Below are 18,740 nucleotides of genomic sequence, written 5' to 3'. Positions count from 1 at the left end.
TCTGCAGAAATGAAAGGAGCCTCTCTGTATTTCAGGGCCCAGAGGATTTCCTGGTCCACCTGGCCCTGATGGCTTGCCTGGGGCTATGGGCCCACCAGGGGCACCATCAGTTGCTCATGGATTCCTTGTTACCAGACACAGTCAAACCATTGAAGAGCCGTCGTGTCCGTTTGGAACAAGGCTGATTTACCACGGCTACTCCTTGCTTTATGTACAAGGCAATGAAAGAGCACATGGCCAAGATCTGGGTAAGTGGAGACCAAGTTAGAATTCAGTTAGAATTCATTACAAACCAAATGCTGCTGTCATTTGTAGAGCTGCATTGAGCAAATCTGTGTAATTGCTCTGGCTCAGACCCAGGCAAGAAGGCAGATGTTGCTATACCCACTGTGGTACAGCAACATCTGTTGCTTCCTTCCCAGAACAAGGAAGATGTTGCTATACCACAGTGAATACAGCACCTAGTTACTGAGATGGCTCACGGGGTCTTGGACACTCTGATGGAACTGGGTTAGCTCAGCCTTAACAGATATTTATGGAGAGGCCTTTATTGCAGTCTACAGCTGTCTAGAGGAAGGGTGGAGAGTATGGAGTCCCTTCTCAGAGGGTCTCAGTGACAGAAGCAGCAGTGGACCACAAGTATGAGATATGTTTTAGTGAAACATAAATAAAAGCTCTTTTATCCTGCTGATGGTCAACCATTGGAACAGAACCCCAGAGAGATGGTTGAATTTCTTTTCTTTGGAGATTCTCAAAACTCAACTAAATCTGGACCCAAGAAACCAGATCTACCTGTCAGGGCAGTAGGATAGATGACCTCTAGAGGTCTATTCCAATCTAATGTATTCTGTAATTCTACAGACAGGACTGGACTACTCCTTTCCTTGTCCTGTTCATTCCTCATGAAGCTAAGAGGATTCACTTCCTCTGAGAAAACTGGGTCATTCAGGGCAAGTGTTCTCTGCCTTTATTAGCTGCTCCTGGAAATAATTGTTAGGCAGTTGGCAGTGGCTTAACAAAACTGTTAAGAAATAACCTTTCACTTAACATTTCAGGCACAGCAGGAAGCTGTCTTCGGAAATTCAGTACCATGCCTTTCTTATTCTGCAATATCAACAATGTCTGTAATTTTGCATCAAGGAATGACTACTCCTACTGGCTGTCTACTCCTGAGCCCATGCCAATGAATATGGCTCCTATCACTGGTGATAATATCAGACCATTCATCAGCAGGTATGGTTTCAGTTCTGCTGTATTTATAAAGTGAAAAAGCCTGTGGAAAGAGCTTAGGGTACTTTATTTTTCTGGACAAGGTTTTGAATCTGTCTATTTTTATTTCTCGTCTTTAAATTTAAAGTTTGAATTCTTTTGATGAAATGTTTCAAAGTGTGCATGTTTTCAGTTTAGACTTCCATTTTGGGGGAAACCCAAAGAAATAGAATAGCCTATCTTGGGTATAATTGAAATTAAAAGATATACTTGAAATGTTGTCTTGCAAAAGCTGTGATGTACTTTGAAGGAAAAAAAGTTTTGTATTTTTTCACAATTCTTGTCTGAAACACTTCTGGTTTTTGACTAGCCATAGCTAGAAGCTTTTTAGGGCTCAGTTTCCTTTTGTTTGAAAATGGTAGCATTTTTATCATACAGTAGACTGACAGGCTTCTTCCATTGTTTTAGACATTCTGCTTGAATACAGCCATTATTTTCTGAATTAAAGGAAACAATTGAAAAATCAATCATCTATTTTTTTTAATAATTCCAGATTTGCAGCTAGCATAAAGAATGGTGCTATATCAGAGACATAACTGTTCTGCATCAATGCAATGTTGAACTTTTGGTCCATTTGAAATTTTAAGACCACTAGAAAACCTCTTCTTGCATAATGTGTCCAGTGCTGAAGGCAGAGTTGTGAGCAAACTTCCCTACAATTGGATATGAGTCTGACAAGGGAATCTTCAGCTTACAGTTTAAGTGATAATCATTAGATATAGGCATTACTGTCCTTTCTGTCATTGCTTCTAATCTGTTTCAGCTCTTGCTGATCCCCCTTCCAGCCATATTTAATGAATGTGAGTGGAGATTGCTGGTAGCGATTTCTCAGGTACATCCAAGAGAAAGGACAATCCTAATCAGCAGTTGGTTGTATTCTGGACATCTTGGATGTTCAAAAAGCTATATGGCTCTACTGCAAAACATTTGATGTTTATTTTGCATAGTGAAATCCATCTTGTATCTGCAGTTGTACTCTGTGTTCTTACTTTTGGTTTAGTACCAAAGAAGTTGGTATGTTTTGAAAATGAATGGGCAGATTGAGGACAAGATTTTCAAGAGAGACTTTTTTGGTCTTAAATTTTTGGTTGTTCATTGCATGTGAATGGAAGGGACTTGACTTTAAAAAAAATTCTAATTGCCAGCCTCTGAAATTCATATTCCTTTTATGCCATCCCATATCATGCAAAATAGCCTTTAACAGTCACATTTGAAACTCTTGCTGAAGGAGGTACTAACCAACACTTTGCCTTATCTTATGCCTACGGATTGGCTTTTGCACCATAAAAACTCGTAAGTGTGTATATGTATGTACATGTGTGTGTGTGCATGCATGTATGCTTATGTGTCTTTCTCCTTTTAGTCATAGCAACGAGTGAAATAGTTATAATATTCATTTTAGAAAACTAGCAAAGAATCTGGAAGACACTTCTTTCAATTTATTTTACTAGTTGATGCTTTTTAACCAACAGTTTTCTCTGTCCAAATGTAGAAAATGTGTAGAAGTGTCACTTGCTGCCTTGAATCACAGGACTTCTTTTCCTGTATGGCCTTCTACTGAAATACCAGAAATCTCTTGAAGCAAAGCAGAGCTCCAAGAATAGAGGCAGCTTTACATTCCTTCTTTTAACTTACTCTTTCATTGATGTGTTTCTTAAAATAACTCTCTTGCTTCCGCACTAAAGATGAAGGCAGTAGGTATGAAAGCAGTCTTCACAAGGCAGAAATAGAACTCTTTAATTCTCTGCATTTTTCAGAATCCAACTTAATCCATTTTGCACTTGATTCTTTTTCCTGCTCTGATAACAGGAATCAGACTGTTTAGTTTTGAATAATTTTCGTAATTGCTAACTGCAACAGCCAGTTGAAGAAGAATTGTACAAGGAAAAACTGATTATATCTACCAAATTCCTTATTACCAGCCCCCATATTAAAATTCCAGCCCAGCTCATGGGTTTTTTGTGATTCTGTGGAGGGATGATTGGTGATTGGATTATTCAGTAATTTAGCAGTTCTGAGACATGAGGAATATATCTAAAGTAAAAGAACTGGTGCTGCATGCCTTTCTGGAGAATTGCTTTGAAGTTTGTTGTGCAAGTTACTTTGCTGGAAATCTCTTACTGGAGATATAGACCACAAATGTAAATAAGAAACACTTTCAAGGAAAATGCATGGGAAAGAGTCTGCATTAGATTAGATTAGCAGTGATTGCCTTTGTAAGACATTTTCCAGGGAGATGGCTTTTTCTCTGGAAGTCAGAGCTAAGTTTAGGATGACAAATTGCTGTTACTTGTTTCTGATCAGAGTAGACCACTTTTAAGTGATACTTGCTGAAATACAGTGTTTGGCTATTTGCCCCCCATGTTCATGACATTGAGCACTTTTAGAAACTTTGGTACAAACAGGACTAGAAAACGAAAAATACATGTGAATATTCAGATAAGAGGTCTCTTGTTCTTTTCTCATAGGAAAGCTAATAGGAATAAGACTTAATAGTTGAACTGTCTCTAAGTAAGGGAGAAATTAGAAGTTTATCAAATAAATTAGAAATTAACAAAAAAGAAAAAGGAACCGGTTGGCTTTTTTTCTAAATGAAACATTGTGATTTTCCTTTGGTTTTGAACATGACAACATTTTCTATTTCAAGATTCCATAAAGAAAGTAGTTTCTGAATAATGAACTATTAATCCTTAAGTGCATGCAGCTCATTCATGTCTTGGTCCTTCTAGATGCTCTGTGTGTGAAGCTCCTGCCATGGTAATCGCTGTTCACAGTCAAACAATCCAAATACCACCGTGTCCTGAAGGCTGGAGCTCACTCTGGATTGGTTACTCCTTTGTCATGGTAAGTGCACTGGGACATACTCTGAGCTGAGGAAAGCATTTGTTTCAGGATTTTGGTCTATGGAAATTTAGTATCTGACTCTGTCCCTTCATGTTTTAGGAGGGCATTAGACCTCCACCCTTTGTAGTGTCTTCAAAAAGAATCTGATCATTTTCCCAGGCAAGGCCCGGGCATGGTCTGAGACACAGCTGGATCCGGAGCTGTTAGCACTTGGCAATGGCAGAGAGACCACTGTGATGTGGAGTGGGAATGGAATTAAGCTGTTCAGATAAAAGCCATACCAGACCTTGTGCCTCCTGGGCCTCCTGGCATGTTGTTTACATAGAGATAGCCTGAGTCCTGCTGTCTCTCCTGAAGGACTTCTGTGCATACAGCTGTCCCTGAAGCTGATATTGCTGGTGTGTCATGCTGCTGTTGCATGAGAGAACCCAATGCCATCTCTGGAGTCTTTGGCTCCACCTTCTTGCTCCTCCTTGACCTGAGCAACAAAATAGAGCAGATGGACAGAACAGAGGACAAGGAGGGAATGTGAAGAAATATTTGTGCGAGAGAGTTCATTGCAGTTGTAGCAGAGGAGATAGAGAGTCCCTGTCTGACCAATGCTTTTGCCTTTCCTAGCACACCAGTGCTGGTGCTGAGGGCTCTGGCCAGGCCCTGGCATCCCCTGGCTCCTGCCTGGAGGAGTTCCGCAGCGCTCCCTTCATTGAATGCCATGGCCGGGGCACCTGCAATTACTATGCAAATGCTTACAGCTTCTGGCTTGCCACTATAGAAAGGAATGAGATGTTCAGGTAAGTTCCTGGTTTGTTTATCGCTCTTTGAGACTCAGTTGAGCCTTATCACTGAATAAAAGAAGTATTTTTTGAATGTAATACAGGTTCAAGTATTGGCTGTCCACCGGCACAGTTAATTTATGTAGTAAATTCTTTTGTAACAGAAAGAAAAAAAATTAGTAGCTTTCAGGGGAATTAATGAATGTATCATCAGTTAGTGTTTGCAATGTATCATTTGTATCATATATTTTGCTTTTCAGAATAATCTAACAATGTTCACAATTCCACTGTATTTCTGATTGTATTCACCAAGTGGTAGCTGGGATAGGCTGACATACTGATTGAAATTAGGTTAGAATATAACATTTCCTGTAAATGGACATTAACATAAAATGGAACTACTTGCAATTTGTACAGGTGTTAAACTAAATGAGTTGAACAATTATTTACCTTTCCCTAATGTTAGAGGAAGTATGTTTGAGTAAAATGCAGCTGGTGGTAATAGGCTTTGTTCTGGTGTCCTGCACATGAGTATTTTTCAACACAGGTTCATTTGCTCAATATGAATGTTACTAATATGGTGGCATATAGGTCAGTTCCCATGTCTGCATAGCTTAACTGGTCAGCAGACATTCCTCTGGAGTGCAGGTAATCACCCTCTTCCACCAAAGTCCTGACTGATGCTCCTGTTACCCTTCATCTCTTCATGTCTTCTGTCTGGATCTGTGAATGCTGCCTTGCCTGTCTCAGAATGTAGCAGGTTGTTTAGCCAGTTTTCACTCTTTGTTTATCAGATAGCTGTCAGTGGAGTAGGTAGAAAAACTGAGCACTGAGACTGAGTATCACTGGGGCTGTAATAATCTCATCAACCAGAAAAACTACTACCACAGCCACCCCACCACTGGGGTAATAAGCCCTGGATCCCTAGGAAAGAGGAAAGCTGGTCAGAAGAAAATTTAGAGTGAGCACTACAGTTGTTTCCATTCCTCGAGTCCTACCCTGAGACCTCTCAACTTCACACGCTTTTCTGGCTGCAAACTACACCTCAGATTAATAAAATAATCCCAGATCAGGGGACCTGCCCTCCTAGCAGAAATCACGAATGCTCCTCAATTTCCTGTAAAGTCATAATCTTTTTTAATGAAAGGCATTAAATGCAAGCACACCTTTGTCTGAAAATGATTTATTTCTAGTTGCTAGGAGTAATTCATTATGACAGATTAGAGACACAAGGCTTTGGTTTGTTTCTATATGACATCACATAATTTCCTTTGCCAGCTTTTCATTTGTCTTTAAAGTCCCATGAGTTAGCGGAAACTCACAAACAGTCAAATTTCAACTTCTTTGCCCAATTTTATTTTATTACCCAAATTGTAGATTGATTTCAAACTGCTGCTTTAACAGATGGTGTTCTAGGTTAAGGAAATGTTATGCCTGGTGAAAGAACTGAATTTTTCAGTAAGTGTGTGATGTTTAAAACTAGTCTTAGGATAGTTTGTGACCAAACTTGGAAGTGATTACACACTGGAGAATTTAAGAACACCTTCTTGATTCAGCAGAGGCTGGAAGGGAGACTTGCATTCCAAGTTGGTGTTGTCAGTTATGAACCTTAAAATTGCTAATGGGTCTTTTAATTTCTTTCTTTTCTGTAGGAAACCGACTCCCTCAACCTTGAAAGCCGGGGATCTACGCTCAAATGTTAGCCGTTGTCAAGTCTGTATGAGAAAAACATAATGACTTTTGAATTTCAACTAATTTCACACAATATGGTGCTATTTGTTTAACAGCAATGAAGCCTAGACATATATCATATGTACCTCATTGTTGTCCAATATGAAAACAGTAAAGTGCCTTTTAGGAACTTGCATAACTAACACACACTGCTTTACTGGCCCTGTCCTTGCTAAAGAAGAAAAGAGACAACAAAGATAAGCTTCAAATGTCGACATGCCAAATGGCACTTTTGATCAAAGTATATGTATTTTTTATATAAATGCAATGCACTGATAGAATAAAAAGTCAGCATTTATCCAGAAAAAAAATGCAAAGGTGCTAGGAGGTATGCAGTTCTGCCTTATACTGTTTGACCCCCCTTTCTCATTCTTGTATTATATATTTAGATTCATTTTTCTTCCCCAGATAAGTTTGTTACTGTTATCTAGGTGTCTTAAAATCCCAGACTCTTGGGTATGTACTTATTGTTCTTGTACAAAGAAATACTAATGTAAAAAAGAGGTTTGGGATTACAGACTGTGGTTAAGCAACATGTAACCATCTTTTCACAACATAGAGTGGCATCCTGCAAACCTTTGCTTCTGTTTGTAGCCTTTAGTGCTGTCAGTATTAATGGGTCTACATCTGGAAGAAACTGCCAAATTGGCTTCACAAATAGGCAAGTAAGTGTTTCTGCTATGTTGGTACTATGCAGCTTCTTTGTGCAGTAGAACAAACTTTCCTGTGGAATAAAGAATGATCCAGCAATGGTCAAGAAGAAAAATATATATAAATATTTTAGTAATTTATATAGAGATCAACCATTAGGCAAATCAAGCTCTAAGTTTATCATATCAAAAAGAAGCTTACAAAATTTTTCTTCTTTTCAGTGTCATGAATTAGGTGTTAAATGCCAAAATATGATGTGAAATGTTCATTTTACATAGCCATTTCAATGCTGAAGTTGCAGAGACTGAACCCAGGTTAATAGTTATTTGTGTTTATAATAGTAAATTCTGCTTTGAGCTTATAGTCTTTATTCTGTATTTAATATTTTTCAGGGTTTTAAACACTACTCACACACTGAATTACTTGATTTTGAAAAGTATAAGGCCTTAATTTTGTTAATATTGTGCCAAAAAATTCTTGAAAGTGGCCTCAGAAATATTTCTAAAGAATTTCTATGCAATGATACCATTGTTTGAGCATGTCTGTGTCCAAAAATGTTTTATGGACTATTACCATGCAAATACCAAAAGATTTTTGCAAATGCCAAGGCCTTTGTGTAATTTCTTACATGTGTATTTCTTAAAAATTCAAGTTTGTAATAAAACTATTTGTGTAAAAAAAAAAAAAAACAGAAGAAAGGAAGATGTTCTTACTAATTTGTTATTAGCATTCATTCACAGCAATTAATTAATTTTAATAAGCCACCAATAAATGCAAAAGCTTGATGCAATCATAGATGATTTTTGTTTTGCACATCTTGCAGATGTACAAAGCATCTTCTAAAGGGGGAAACAGGGCACTGTATTGACACCTCTGTTGTTATAAGAACTGAAACTGGTAGATGAAACATGAGAAACTTGTCACTGAAATGTATTTGATACCAACACATTACAAAAATCTGCTAACTTCATCTCAGCTCATGGGAATCAACAAATTATGCACATTTTTCACTTTTCCTTTGAATTTTTCGTGCACAAACAGAACTGAATTATATAGGATAAAAATTAAAATATTTCATAAACTTTGCTTTTAAGTGAACAAGGTTGAAGAGGAAATGGGCCATGCTATCATTTTCATTGGCAAAAGCACATAATTTGCTAAAGTTTCATGTTGTTTTCCAAAATTTGTGAAGACACTGCGGCTGCTGCTATTTTCAACTTGTCTTTCAATTAAAATCCTTCCAGACATTCTCTGACCAAATGGCTGAAGGCTCCTGCATAGAAATTGGCCATTTCATTTAGCAATGATTCTTAACTTTCATGGAAGTTCTGACACTTGATAATCTTATTTATAAAAGACCACTCCTCACAAAAGTTCCTTTCTAGTCTATAAAATAAAACAGTCTGATTATGCCTGAGCAGCCTCATGCAGGGTTTTCCCTAGGACACTTGACCTCCAGAAGAAGAGGAGAACACTTTAAGGTGATTCCTTGTGGCATCTAGGAAAAATTATTCAAAAATTGAGTCTTCACTGACTCAGTGCGTCCAAACAGCTGCTCACACCCTACATTTTATCTCCTGGTCAGCTAGGGATTTAATTTGCTATGGTCAAATTGTCTTAGAACTGCCAGACAGTTGGGTTTATAAAGTTCTTCGTGTATGTTTAAATCATCTTGGTGTGTATGAACCTTTCTCTTCTCAGTTGAGAGCATTTGGAAACAAGGTCCTTTGAAAATTTTTGAAAACTGCTTGAACTGTAGTTTGATGTCTTCCTTATCTAGTAGTAATTATTTATTCTATAACCTCCAGCTCATATAATGACCTAAACCATTCTCATGCTAAAGATGCTATTTCTTCTTAAATCAGTCACTAAACTTTTTGGTGCTTATTGAATATCAGTCAGATCTCCTGAAAATGTGTGAATGCTAGATTTTGGTGCCCTGGGTGAGGAAGAGCCTGTGTGAAACACTGCCTTGCTTTCAAAAACCTCTTCAGTACCCCATATTCAGGCATTTATGGCCAGTCTTGTGGCTAAAATAAAGTTCATCGTGTGAACAGGCAACTGCTAAGTCATCACTTATTCAAATCGTGTTGCAGAAGCTTCAGGAGAAAATTTTTGAGTGCAGTACTTGAAGAGTCACTGTCATGTTCCAAATAAATCCATTTCTAAAACAGCAGGTGGTGCCCTTGCTCTCTTTGCGGTAGCGCTGGGACGGACGGCTTTACACTAATACCAAATACCTTGGTCTCTCATCTGCTAACATGACCCTGTTGAATACTATTCTCTCATCTCTCCATCTGTACTTTGACATGTTCTAGTCAACAGCAATTTTCCTTTTGAAATAGGAATGGGTCAGTTTTCAATTAAAGAAATTTCTATTCCTACTGCAAAATAAAAATATAATATAATTAAGTGATCTGATAGATATTTTGAAGCAAATGATATCTTAGCCTGTGTGTCTTTTCTGATAAATGTACATTCAGTATAAGTATGTACATTCATTTATATATATACATATACCAGTATATATATATATATATATATATATATATATATATATATATATATATATATATATATACATATACCAGTAAGTATATCTCTTACTGGTTTCATAGTGGTAACTTCCTTGATGAAATACTCTTTTTTCTATGTAACAGGACTCCTGAGAACAATATCCCCATACTAGGCTTCCAGAAAAGTGACTGTATTCTTCATGACTGAAATTGTATATCTGCAGGACTTTTTGAGAATTCCTTTCCTATTTTCCATGTTTTATAAATCTGCAATAATCTGCACTAACTACATAAGGTGAAACATAAGCACAGAGCCAGGCTTGTGGATCTCAGAGCACCATCTAAATAGAAAATACAGCACCTGGCACAAAGAAAGACCACTGGCTAGTTAAAATGGCAGCTACCTCAGTGCCTGCCTGTATCTTCATCCCTTACTCTGTAATGGTGCTTGGCCATGCCTGCACTGGGACTTCTGGAGGAGACCAACAGCATTTTTTCAGAGGTTGCAGTGGAGCTTATCTCTCTCTGCTGGTCACGTTGTGGCAGCCATGTGCTGCCCACTGCATTTCCACCTCTTCATACGGAAATTATCTTTTTTATGATCTTCACATTCTGAATTAGATAACAGTGAGAACATGAGAGGCTGGGGTGGATCTTTAAATGTGTATTTCAAGTTCAGACAAATGCTGAGACCAGTGATGGATGGTCTGAGATATAATTAATCATTATTAAGAAAATAAGTGGCTACATGGAAGTGTTCAGCCTGTCGGTTTCAGAGGAAAGATGGTAGAGAGAAGGAAATAATTCCACCCAACCATTAGTAAAAGTATAGTATGAAATGGATAAAAATTGTGAATTTGTAATATTGCTGAAGTCTCTACAGAATAATTGTAAACAAAAAATAATGCACAAACTTACTTTTAGCACTAACACCTAAACAAGAAGCACATGTTCTTTGTGAAAGATGTACTAACAAAACAACCTCAAAATAATTTCCTGGAAGTATAATCTTTAAAGCATTCTCTTTCTTCAGAGTGTCAGAGGAAAAGTCCTTAAAAAATGCAGAGGGGAGTGTGTGGGTTTTGGCTATTTCTCTCTGCCAAGCAATAAGCTTGTTGTGTTGCTTGAGGTGTTAATATCTGTGGGAGGATAAATCACTACTACTTCTCATGAACACAGGAATGCTTCTATTGTAAGATATTTTACCCAGTCAGGCTTACTGACACCACCTTCTCTCTTCAGCTCCCATTGTAAGAGGATGATACTCAGAGCTGAATATTCTTTCTTACTTTTCAGTGTTGATTTTTAAAGGCACATTCCTTTCCAGCTTTTCATTGTTTTCAAACCAGAGAACAGAGTATAAACATTGAAAAGATTTTAAAATGTCTGAATCTTTAACATATGTTAGAGAATTGCCTTTTTTTTCCCCTCTGGCTGTATGCAGTCAGCTGTATTTGTTATAATTGGTGTGCAGATGATGGAAGACTTGACAGAGTGAAAGTTATAGATGGAACCATGATCATTTGATGCTCTGTCAACTCCTGTCTCGCCTAAGAAAACATGTTAGATTTCATGCAGAATTGTGGCAGGATTCATTTGTCATCTCAACCCCATGAAGAATGATTTACGCTGTAGTAAATAAACATGTAAAATGGCTTGGGTAGGGGAGAAAGTCCTTGTAAAGCAGTCTAAAGAGCATTGATCAAACCTTTTTGTTATGCTTAGTGCACAGCTTTTAGAGCAGTGTAACCCATGGTGGTGTGTTTTTGCCAGAATGTTCCTCTCAGTCTTACACCAGAGTGCTCATTTCTCACCATTGTTTCCTGGAAGAGGTTCAAAGTGAAGAGAACATGCCCAGTGTTACCTTCTGCCAAAGCTTTTGTTATCTTTGTGGGCATAGTAGCTGGCAGTGGAAGATGTTCTCGTCTTCCTATTTCCTCTAAATAATTTTAGCGGTATTTTTTCCAGCCTAATTTTGGACATGAACCTGTTTAAGAGATGTAAACAAAGTGTCAACAAAATCATAGGGACTTGAAATGCAGTCACATGAATCCCATGTCAAGAATTCCTTCTGTGTACCACTTTCAATAATGTATCTGGGAATCCCCACAGAAAGACTGATTCCCAGGGCAGTCTCAGTACACCTTGTTTTATAGTTACATTGGGATCCACCTCCCACTTCCCTGGCCTGGATGTGTTGCAGCGTCTTTGGGACCTCAGACCGATAAGAGGGTGAGTACCAGACAGAAGTGAATGAACATTGCTGGGAGCTCTCAGCATCTGCAAACAAAATTGCCATTTGTTCATGTTTCCACATTGACAGACTACAACTTTTTCACAGATTATTTTTTGCTACCTTTGATCAGTTGGGAACTGTCAACTGTCTCTGTTCAAAGCTAATACTCTCCAGGCCTTTTGGCATTGTTCCTGAACTGAGGAAAGGACCTAGCCCAGGGCAATGAAAGATACACCCTGTCTTATTCTCAGCCTTTCTTTTCCCAATAAAAAAAACACATAGAAAAGAAAAGAAGTTCTGGTGTCCAAAAAAACCACAAAAAAAACCCCACTGCATTTCTCCTTCCCCTCTCTTCAAAGGCAAATCTTACATCAGGGAAAGATGTTGACCTCTTTAAAATAGGAAGGAAAAAATTGGAAATGGAAATTTGAAAAATTATTCTCTGGATTATATATTCACTTTATAACAACAGCTACTCACAGTAAGAAAGACAATATCTGAAATACTATAATCACCCATAGTTATTTGAGAACTTGAGGGATTCCCCGTAGAGATCAGGATTTCTTTGCAGGAAAGCTACTGAAGTTGTGAAGACTGAATTGAAAAAAAGAGTCTTCTGAACACAACCATATAATTTTGAAATAAGTTGTATTCAGATTGCAAAGATTACTGGGATTACACATTTCCTAGAGGAAGTCACTGCAACTGGGAATCACAGGTACAAACAACTTGGACAAGTTGGGAATCTGCTCAGATGAGGTGTTTTGGTGCTCCTGCAAAGCGGAATTTAAGAGAACTGACCTAAAAAATTGAGTAGCTCCTACTTGTCAAAGGGCAAGGTTGTCTTGAAAGGACATTTGTGATGAGGGTCTGAAAACAACAGCCAAGTGTGGGAACCACTATGAACATTATGACTCTTCCATGTAGCCTTGGTACCAAAGCATTTTTTTGCGTATTTTCTGTACTCTCCTATTGTAATCAGAGAAATCTTGCCAACACAGGTATATTAATAACGATTTTCAAGAAGTAGTTTTCTTCCTAGAAACACACAGTAGAGAGGAAATTTTTAAAGTTTTTCTTTTCTATCAAACAAGTTGCAGAGAATCACAGAAAGAGAGAGAGGGAAAAAAATTGTAGTTGTTTGTTTGCTCTTGCAAGGCACTGAACATGACCTCTCCGGAATGTGTAGGAGAGGAAATGAAAAGCAGACGTGGGAAGCTGAAAAAGCAGTGCTTCTCCTCTATCATTAAGTATATAATAAGGTAGATTACATCAGTTGTTGTCCTAGTCTCCCTGGTGAACAGGTGTCATAGATACAGCACTGTCTAATCAAATATTAACTCATCATGTGGCAGCAGTGGAGAGGGAATGTGTAAGATCATCTACCTCCTTTCACATGTGGCCAAGTCTTCAGCACCAAGGTTCAGCAAAGGACATTCTTATCATACCTATGGGTTCTTATGAATCTAATTTTATATAGTTGCATAGACTCATGATAACTGATTTTTTTCCTGCTTCCTGAACAAAAATATGTTAGATACAAACATATGAATGTGGCAAACTCAGACAAAAATTATGTTTATGTACATTGTTATGCAATAAACCCACAGGAGCTTAGTACTTATTGTCTTCAACCTTTACTTAGAATAAACCAATATACAGGGATTTTGTATGTCTAAGTTGTTTACAATTACAAATAAATGCCATTGCTCCTGTGAAAGGGAGATGTCTTGCTGTTATTTAGACAGGAAGGCAGTTCTAAACTCCTAAACAGCTGTGTCCCTGCTGGGTCATGGTCTCCCTAAGTTTTCATCACCCTGAATGGTGATGAAAACTTGTTTAGTTTTTGATTGTTCCATTGCACTTGCTAGACTTTTTAATGTATACAACTTTACGTAGACTCTAAAGTGTTGCAGTGCTTTTCAAATGACAGCTGAATCAGATATGTGGGTATTGTACGTAAGATATCAAATAACCTGAGGAAAGGTGCCTGATGAGAGTCACTTACTATCTTCTCAGTCACTTTCCTGAAGGAGGAAAAAATCAGTAATATGGTATTCAAAGCAGTGCCTCCAAAGCAAAGTAATGGTAAGTGAAAGGAGGAAAGGTAGTTTTTCAGGAAATACAGCTTATCACTGACTTTCTTTTCTTTGGGCCCCAGGAAGAGTCAGTATAAAAGAAGAAACAATCACTAGGAGAGGTTATTCTGCATAACCAGGTATCCTGACATAAGAGCTTTTACAAGTGTCCTCTTTGATCCATCCTAGCTGTCCTTTTTCCAAGATGAGGAGCCTAGAACTCCTTCACAGAGTTTCAAGGAGGGGATTAGAAACTCCTGCTATTTAATAGAGAAAGGACTTAGTAGACTGGATGTAAATTACCTTAAAAAATCAGCCAGGGGAGTCTATTGTAACCATCAAAAAAAAGGGAGATTTAGAGCTATTTTTTCAATAAGAATGTAGGTACAAAAAATGTTAAGCATTAAGGCCTGACAAATTTGCATGGTTATTTGGTGGGATCCCAAATATTTGATTTGGGCTAGCAGGACTGGAAGGCTAAAATGGTTCTAAGATGGGGGGGGGGGAGGGGTGTGGAGTGAGCAACTGAATGGTTCTTCATTTCCATCTGGGCCCAAACCAGCACACCATCCCAAGATGTGGTATCACTTACTGAAAAGAAATGCACAGCTCTTGTTCATATCTGTAGTTTCTTATTACCAGATACTACCCTTTTGACTTCAGATGAGATTCTTATTAGGGATTATATCTCTAAATATATGTATTAAAATAATAAATATAATGCATAACACATTAAATCAACAGTTATTTTATATATTTTACCTCTAAGGCCTATTAACCCATCATCCGTACTACTCGTCACAAACATTATTGAAATTCATCTGACACAAGGGTGAACCCAATCTGTAGTAAGTAAGAGGTCTTGCTCAGTTATTTTTAATTATTCATTGAAGGTGGAAGATGTGCCAAGAGCTGGAGAGCTCTAGGTGCAAATGTGAGCTCTGGCTCAGCTCCACCTGGAAGGGAGGTACAGGTGCTGACTGTTCCCTCTCCAACCTGTTTGCTCTTGGGAAGAAGCCCAGCACAAAAAAAAAGGGACAGACAATCTGGTCATGAGCTCCAGTCTGTTCATGGTGTAGGCAGTCAGTGTGTTAGGACTGATGATATATTGTGGGGTAAACTTTCTCTGTGGCTGGGATATGACCAAGGTCCTTGACTTAAAAACACCACACCTGCAGTACCCTGCAAACACAGCTAGTGCTACCCTACTCTCTTTCTGCTCAAGTCAGTGTTAGTTCATGGGAGAAAAGATGGTGAGGCTTGTTTTTGTGATGTATTTTAAAAGAGGCATTCAAAACAAGCATTGCTGGGCCACGTGTTGATGATAAAGCCTTGTCAATTTGAGATTAATTGAAGATGTCTCCGTGGGTTCTGTATTGTATCACCTTCAATATCTTTCAGACACCTTAATGTGACAGAGGCAGTGAGAGAAGGCAATCTTCTTGAACTCTCACTTCTGGAAAGGAGACCAGTAAAGGCTTGTCATCAGTTTCTATTGACACAAACTATTTTAGCAAGCACTTGCCATTTTAACTATTGTGATGAAAACAAAGTAGTCATCTGCCTCCTCTAGGAATTTTCATAGCTCATGAGACTAATAGTTCCTGTCAGGTAGCTGGAGAGCTTTTTCATTAAGCATAGCTCACAGCCTTTTTGCATTTGGTATTGAAAGCACAGGCTCCAGCCTTATGCTACCCAGAACATGCTACATATTTTAATAACTTCCTGGAATCACTCACCTTTTGAAAGAGGCACAGCACTGTGCTGCAAAACATGGAAAGAACAGCAGTGAGTCTACAGGATTCATAATCTCTGTACAATTTGGGCAGAAGTGCAATACTCTCATTGAAAGGCACTGAGATCAGGCTCTGGTATGATCTTAGTGAACTTGTTGTCTTTGCTTTTATGTCATCCTCAGAATGTGCTGTGCCTTGATTTAGATTTAAATTTTTCAAATAGCCATGTTATTAGTGGGTCATAGAGGGTTTGTTACAGAAAAAAAGGAACACAGAATAGAAATAGTCTCTTGTTTTTGTAAGAAGTAAAGGCTCATTACCAACAGAGAGATTCTACTCCAATCAACTTGTAGTGATGGGACAGGTTTGAGCACTTAATCCTTTTTCTGCTCCTGTTATAACAATTCCTAGAATATGGCAAAGCTAACAGGATGTTTTTCATAGAGATTAAAAAGGATTATTCATTTTAGTGACTCATCTCTAGCCAGTCCATTGTTGAAAGCTCTGGTTGATTGTACAAACAGTGTGTTTTCCTAATGAAATGAAAGCAAACTGAAGAGACCTGGTCCTTTTCAGCCACCATTTATTCTGACCCTTGTTTTCTGTCTGTTATCAGTACAACAGTTAAAATCCCAGCAAAGTCTAGTTCTCTTCAGTGTTCCCATGTGTTATCCTAAACATCTGTCTCTCCCTGTGCTCTAGCTGTACAGGCTATTCAGAGACAAACTCCACCACAACATGTGGTGTCCACTCTGTTTTGTTTCAGAGTGGTGTAACCTCTGTGTGTCAGTATTAGGGACACATACTCAATTGGTCCTGCTTAGAAATTCTGGGAACAATAGGTCTGAGAAAACTTTCTGCAACAAAAGAAATTCTCTTTTGACAAGGTAAAATGTACAGCTGGGTGGAAGCACAAGAGCAGGTAAAATGCTTCACAAAAAAGATGCAAAAATATCTTGCTTTTTTACAGAAAGGCAGGAATTGTGCTGCTGAGTAAGACTCCCAACTCTCATCTTCTTCTGCTATATATAGAAAAATTCTGTCCCTTTTATAAGGGCAAACTAGAAACTCCTGGTACAATTAATTTTGTGTCCTTTTAGTCTGCTTGAAAAAGATTTAAATAGTGAGAACAAACAACAAAAGCCTTTACTTTAAAAAATACAGCCTAGCTTGGAATCTGCCTTTTAAAATTAACTTTCCTGATGCAATTGAAGAGCTTCTTACTTTATCTCCAGGGGGTTATCTGCATAAAGGCTTTCACTAATTTTTTTTTTTCATATGTTGGGAAGTGATTTGCTTTCTAATAACTACTTTTAATCTTTCAGTTTTTACATCTTCTTCTGGCTTGTTACTTACTACTTTATGGTCAAGAATTGCCAGAAGTCTTTTGAGGTATAACAAATGTATATATTCAAGATAGCTTTTTGGGCTATGTTCTCCAAATAATTAGTTTTACCCAGTAACAAAAGTAATTTTCTTATGTTGTAAACAAGCTGGACTTCAATTAAACATAATGAAGCAAAAGTTGCCTGGAAGAATGATTTTCCTGTGAAATAGGAAATATATGTTCTCCTGACATCATTGACATGACACATACTGCCATCTGGGGTGTTCTGAGAAAGCACCTGGCTTGCTTCCTTACCTGCTGCTCTCATCCTTTCCCAGTGGCCACATCAAAATGCCCTACAAATGCAAAAATGTCATCAAATGTCAGCCTTTCAACCTTACCTAATGCCATTTGCTCCAGGCTTCTGCAATTGGATCATCCCCATTTCTTGCAGGCAGAGGAGTTGAAGCCAAGATCCCCAGGAGCTATGGGCTGGGAGTAGAGCTGGAGCCCAAATTCTTCACACAGTGCCTACTCTGAGCCCACGTCCACAGGCACTGCTGTCTTTGTGTCCACAGCTCCTGCCAATTGCTGCCAGTACTTTACAGCTGTATAAAATCATTACTTCTGAACTCTTCACAGAATCACAGAATGGTGGGATTGGAAGGGACCTCTGGAGATCACCTAGTCCAATGCTCCTGCTAAAGCAACTCACTGAGAGCAGGTTGTCCAGGATTGTGTCCAGGTGGGTTCTGAATGTCTCCAGAGAAGAAGAATCCACAACCTCTCTGAAAAGCCTGTTAAAGCATCTTAAGAGACCATATGATAATACTACATTTACAGAATATGTTTTTGTGCTGCAGTACTTACCCCAAACAAATCATACCTAATATTAAATTCACTTTTTCTGCTCCACTTTCTTTCTCTGTGCCTAGGTAATTGAATGCTAGTGAAGTGCCTAAACTGACACGTTATTAGATATGTGTCTATGTGTAGGTCACTAAGAGTACATTAGGAATGCAGTGACATTTGTCATTCAAACTATCACATTGACCAAACCCCTGCAAGTGTTAATGATTTTACAACTGACTGCACTCTGTTATGTCTCAGGTTAGCATATTGCCAAAAAGGGATTTTTTTTTTTTTTTTTTTAATAAATAAAAATTCCCTTTTCTTTCCACATTGGTATCCTCTTACATGGTATTATAGTCCTTAGATATTTTCAGAGGACTGTGAAGACACATTGAGTAAGAAACAAAAAAAGAGGTTAAATTGCAATCTACTCCCTGTCCTATGTTTTCTTTCTTTGTGGCAGATGACTGAGGTTCCCATTACACTGTTCAGTCTTCCAGGGACTGGAAAGAAGGTATTTCATTGCCCTCAGGAACTCAAGGGGGTTTGCATTATAATGAAGTAGCAAGAAGTTGTTTCAATTGGTGCAGTTGCCAGGAAGCTCACAATATATCTTATATCTTTATCATTAATCTGGTTTCTTCTCACCATAGGCTGAAACAAGAATTGTAAACTGTATTAAAAATCAATATCATTTAGTAGTGTATGATGGAGAGAACAAGCAGGA

The 18,740-nt window shown here is 38.1% G+C and overlaps 1 protein-coding gene across 2 annotated transcripts in view; it reads left to right on the top strand.

Moving 5' to 3' along the window:
* Positions 1-8,058, top strand: part of COL4A1 (collagen type IV alpha 1 chain) — a 118,422-nt gene extending 110,364 nt beyond the window's left edge. The window contains exons 48-52 of one of the 2 annotated variants that reach the window (XM_077173312.1): positions 36-248; positions 1,056-1,233; positions 3,999-4,113; positions 4,732-4,904; positions 6,539-8,058. In XM_077173312.1, the coding sequence (XP_077029427.1) occupies positions 36-248; positions 1,056-1,233; positions 3,999-4,113; positions 4,732-4,904; positions 6,539-6,620 (761 nt within the window). In that variant the 3' untranslated portion in view covers positions 6,621-8,058. Of the gene's footprint in view, positions 1-35; positions 249-1,055; positions 1,234-3,998; positions 4,114-4,731; positions 4,905-6,538 lie in introns of those variants that run through there. The other variant, XM_077173313.1, reaches the window with a different exon arrangement.
* Positions 8,059-18,740: the final 10,682 nt, after the last annotated feature.

The sequence above is a fragment of the Agelaius phoeniceus genome, chromosome 2 (genome assembly GCF_051311805.1).
Source record: "Agelaius phoeniceus isolate bAgePho1 chromosome 2, bAgePho1.hap1, whole genome shotgun sequence".
Lineage (NCBI taxonomy): Eukaryota > Metazoa > Chordata > Aves > Passeriformes > Icteridae > Agelaius > Agelaius phoeniceus.
The sequence above is the reverse complement of the archived record's forward strand: the minus strand, read 5'-3'. Positions and strand labels throughout refer to the sequence as shown.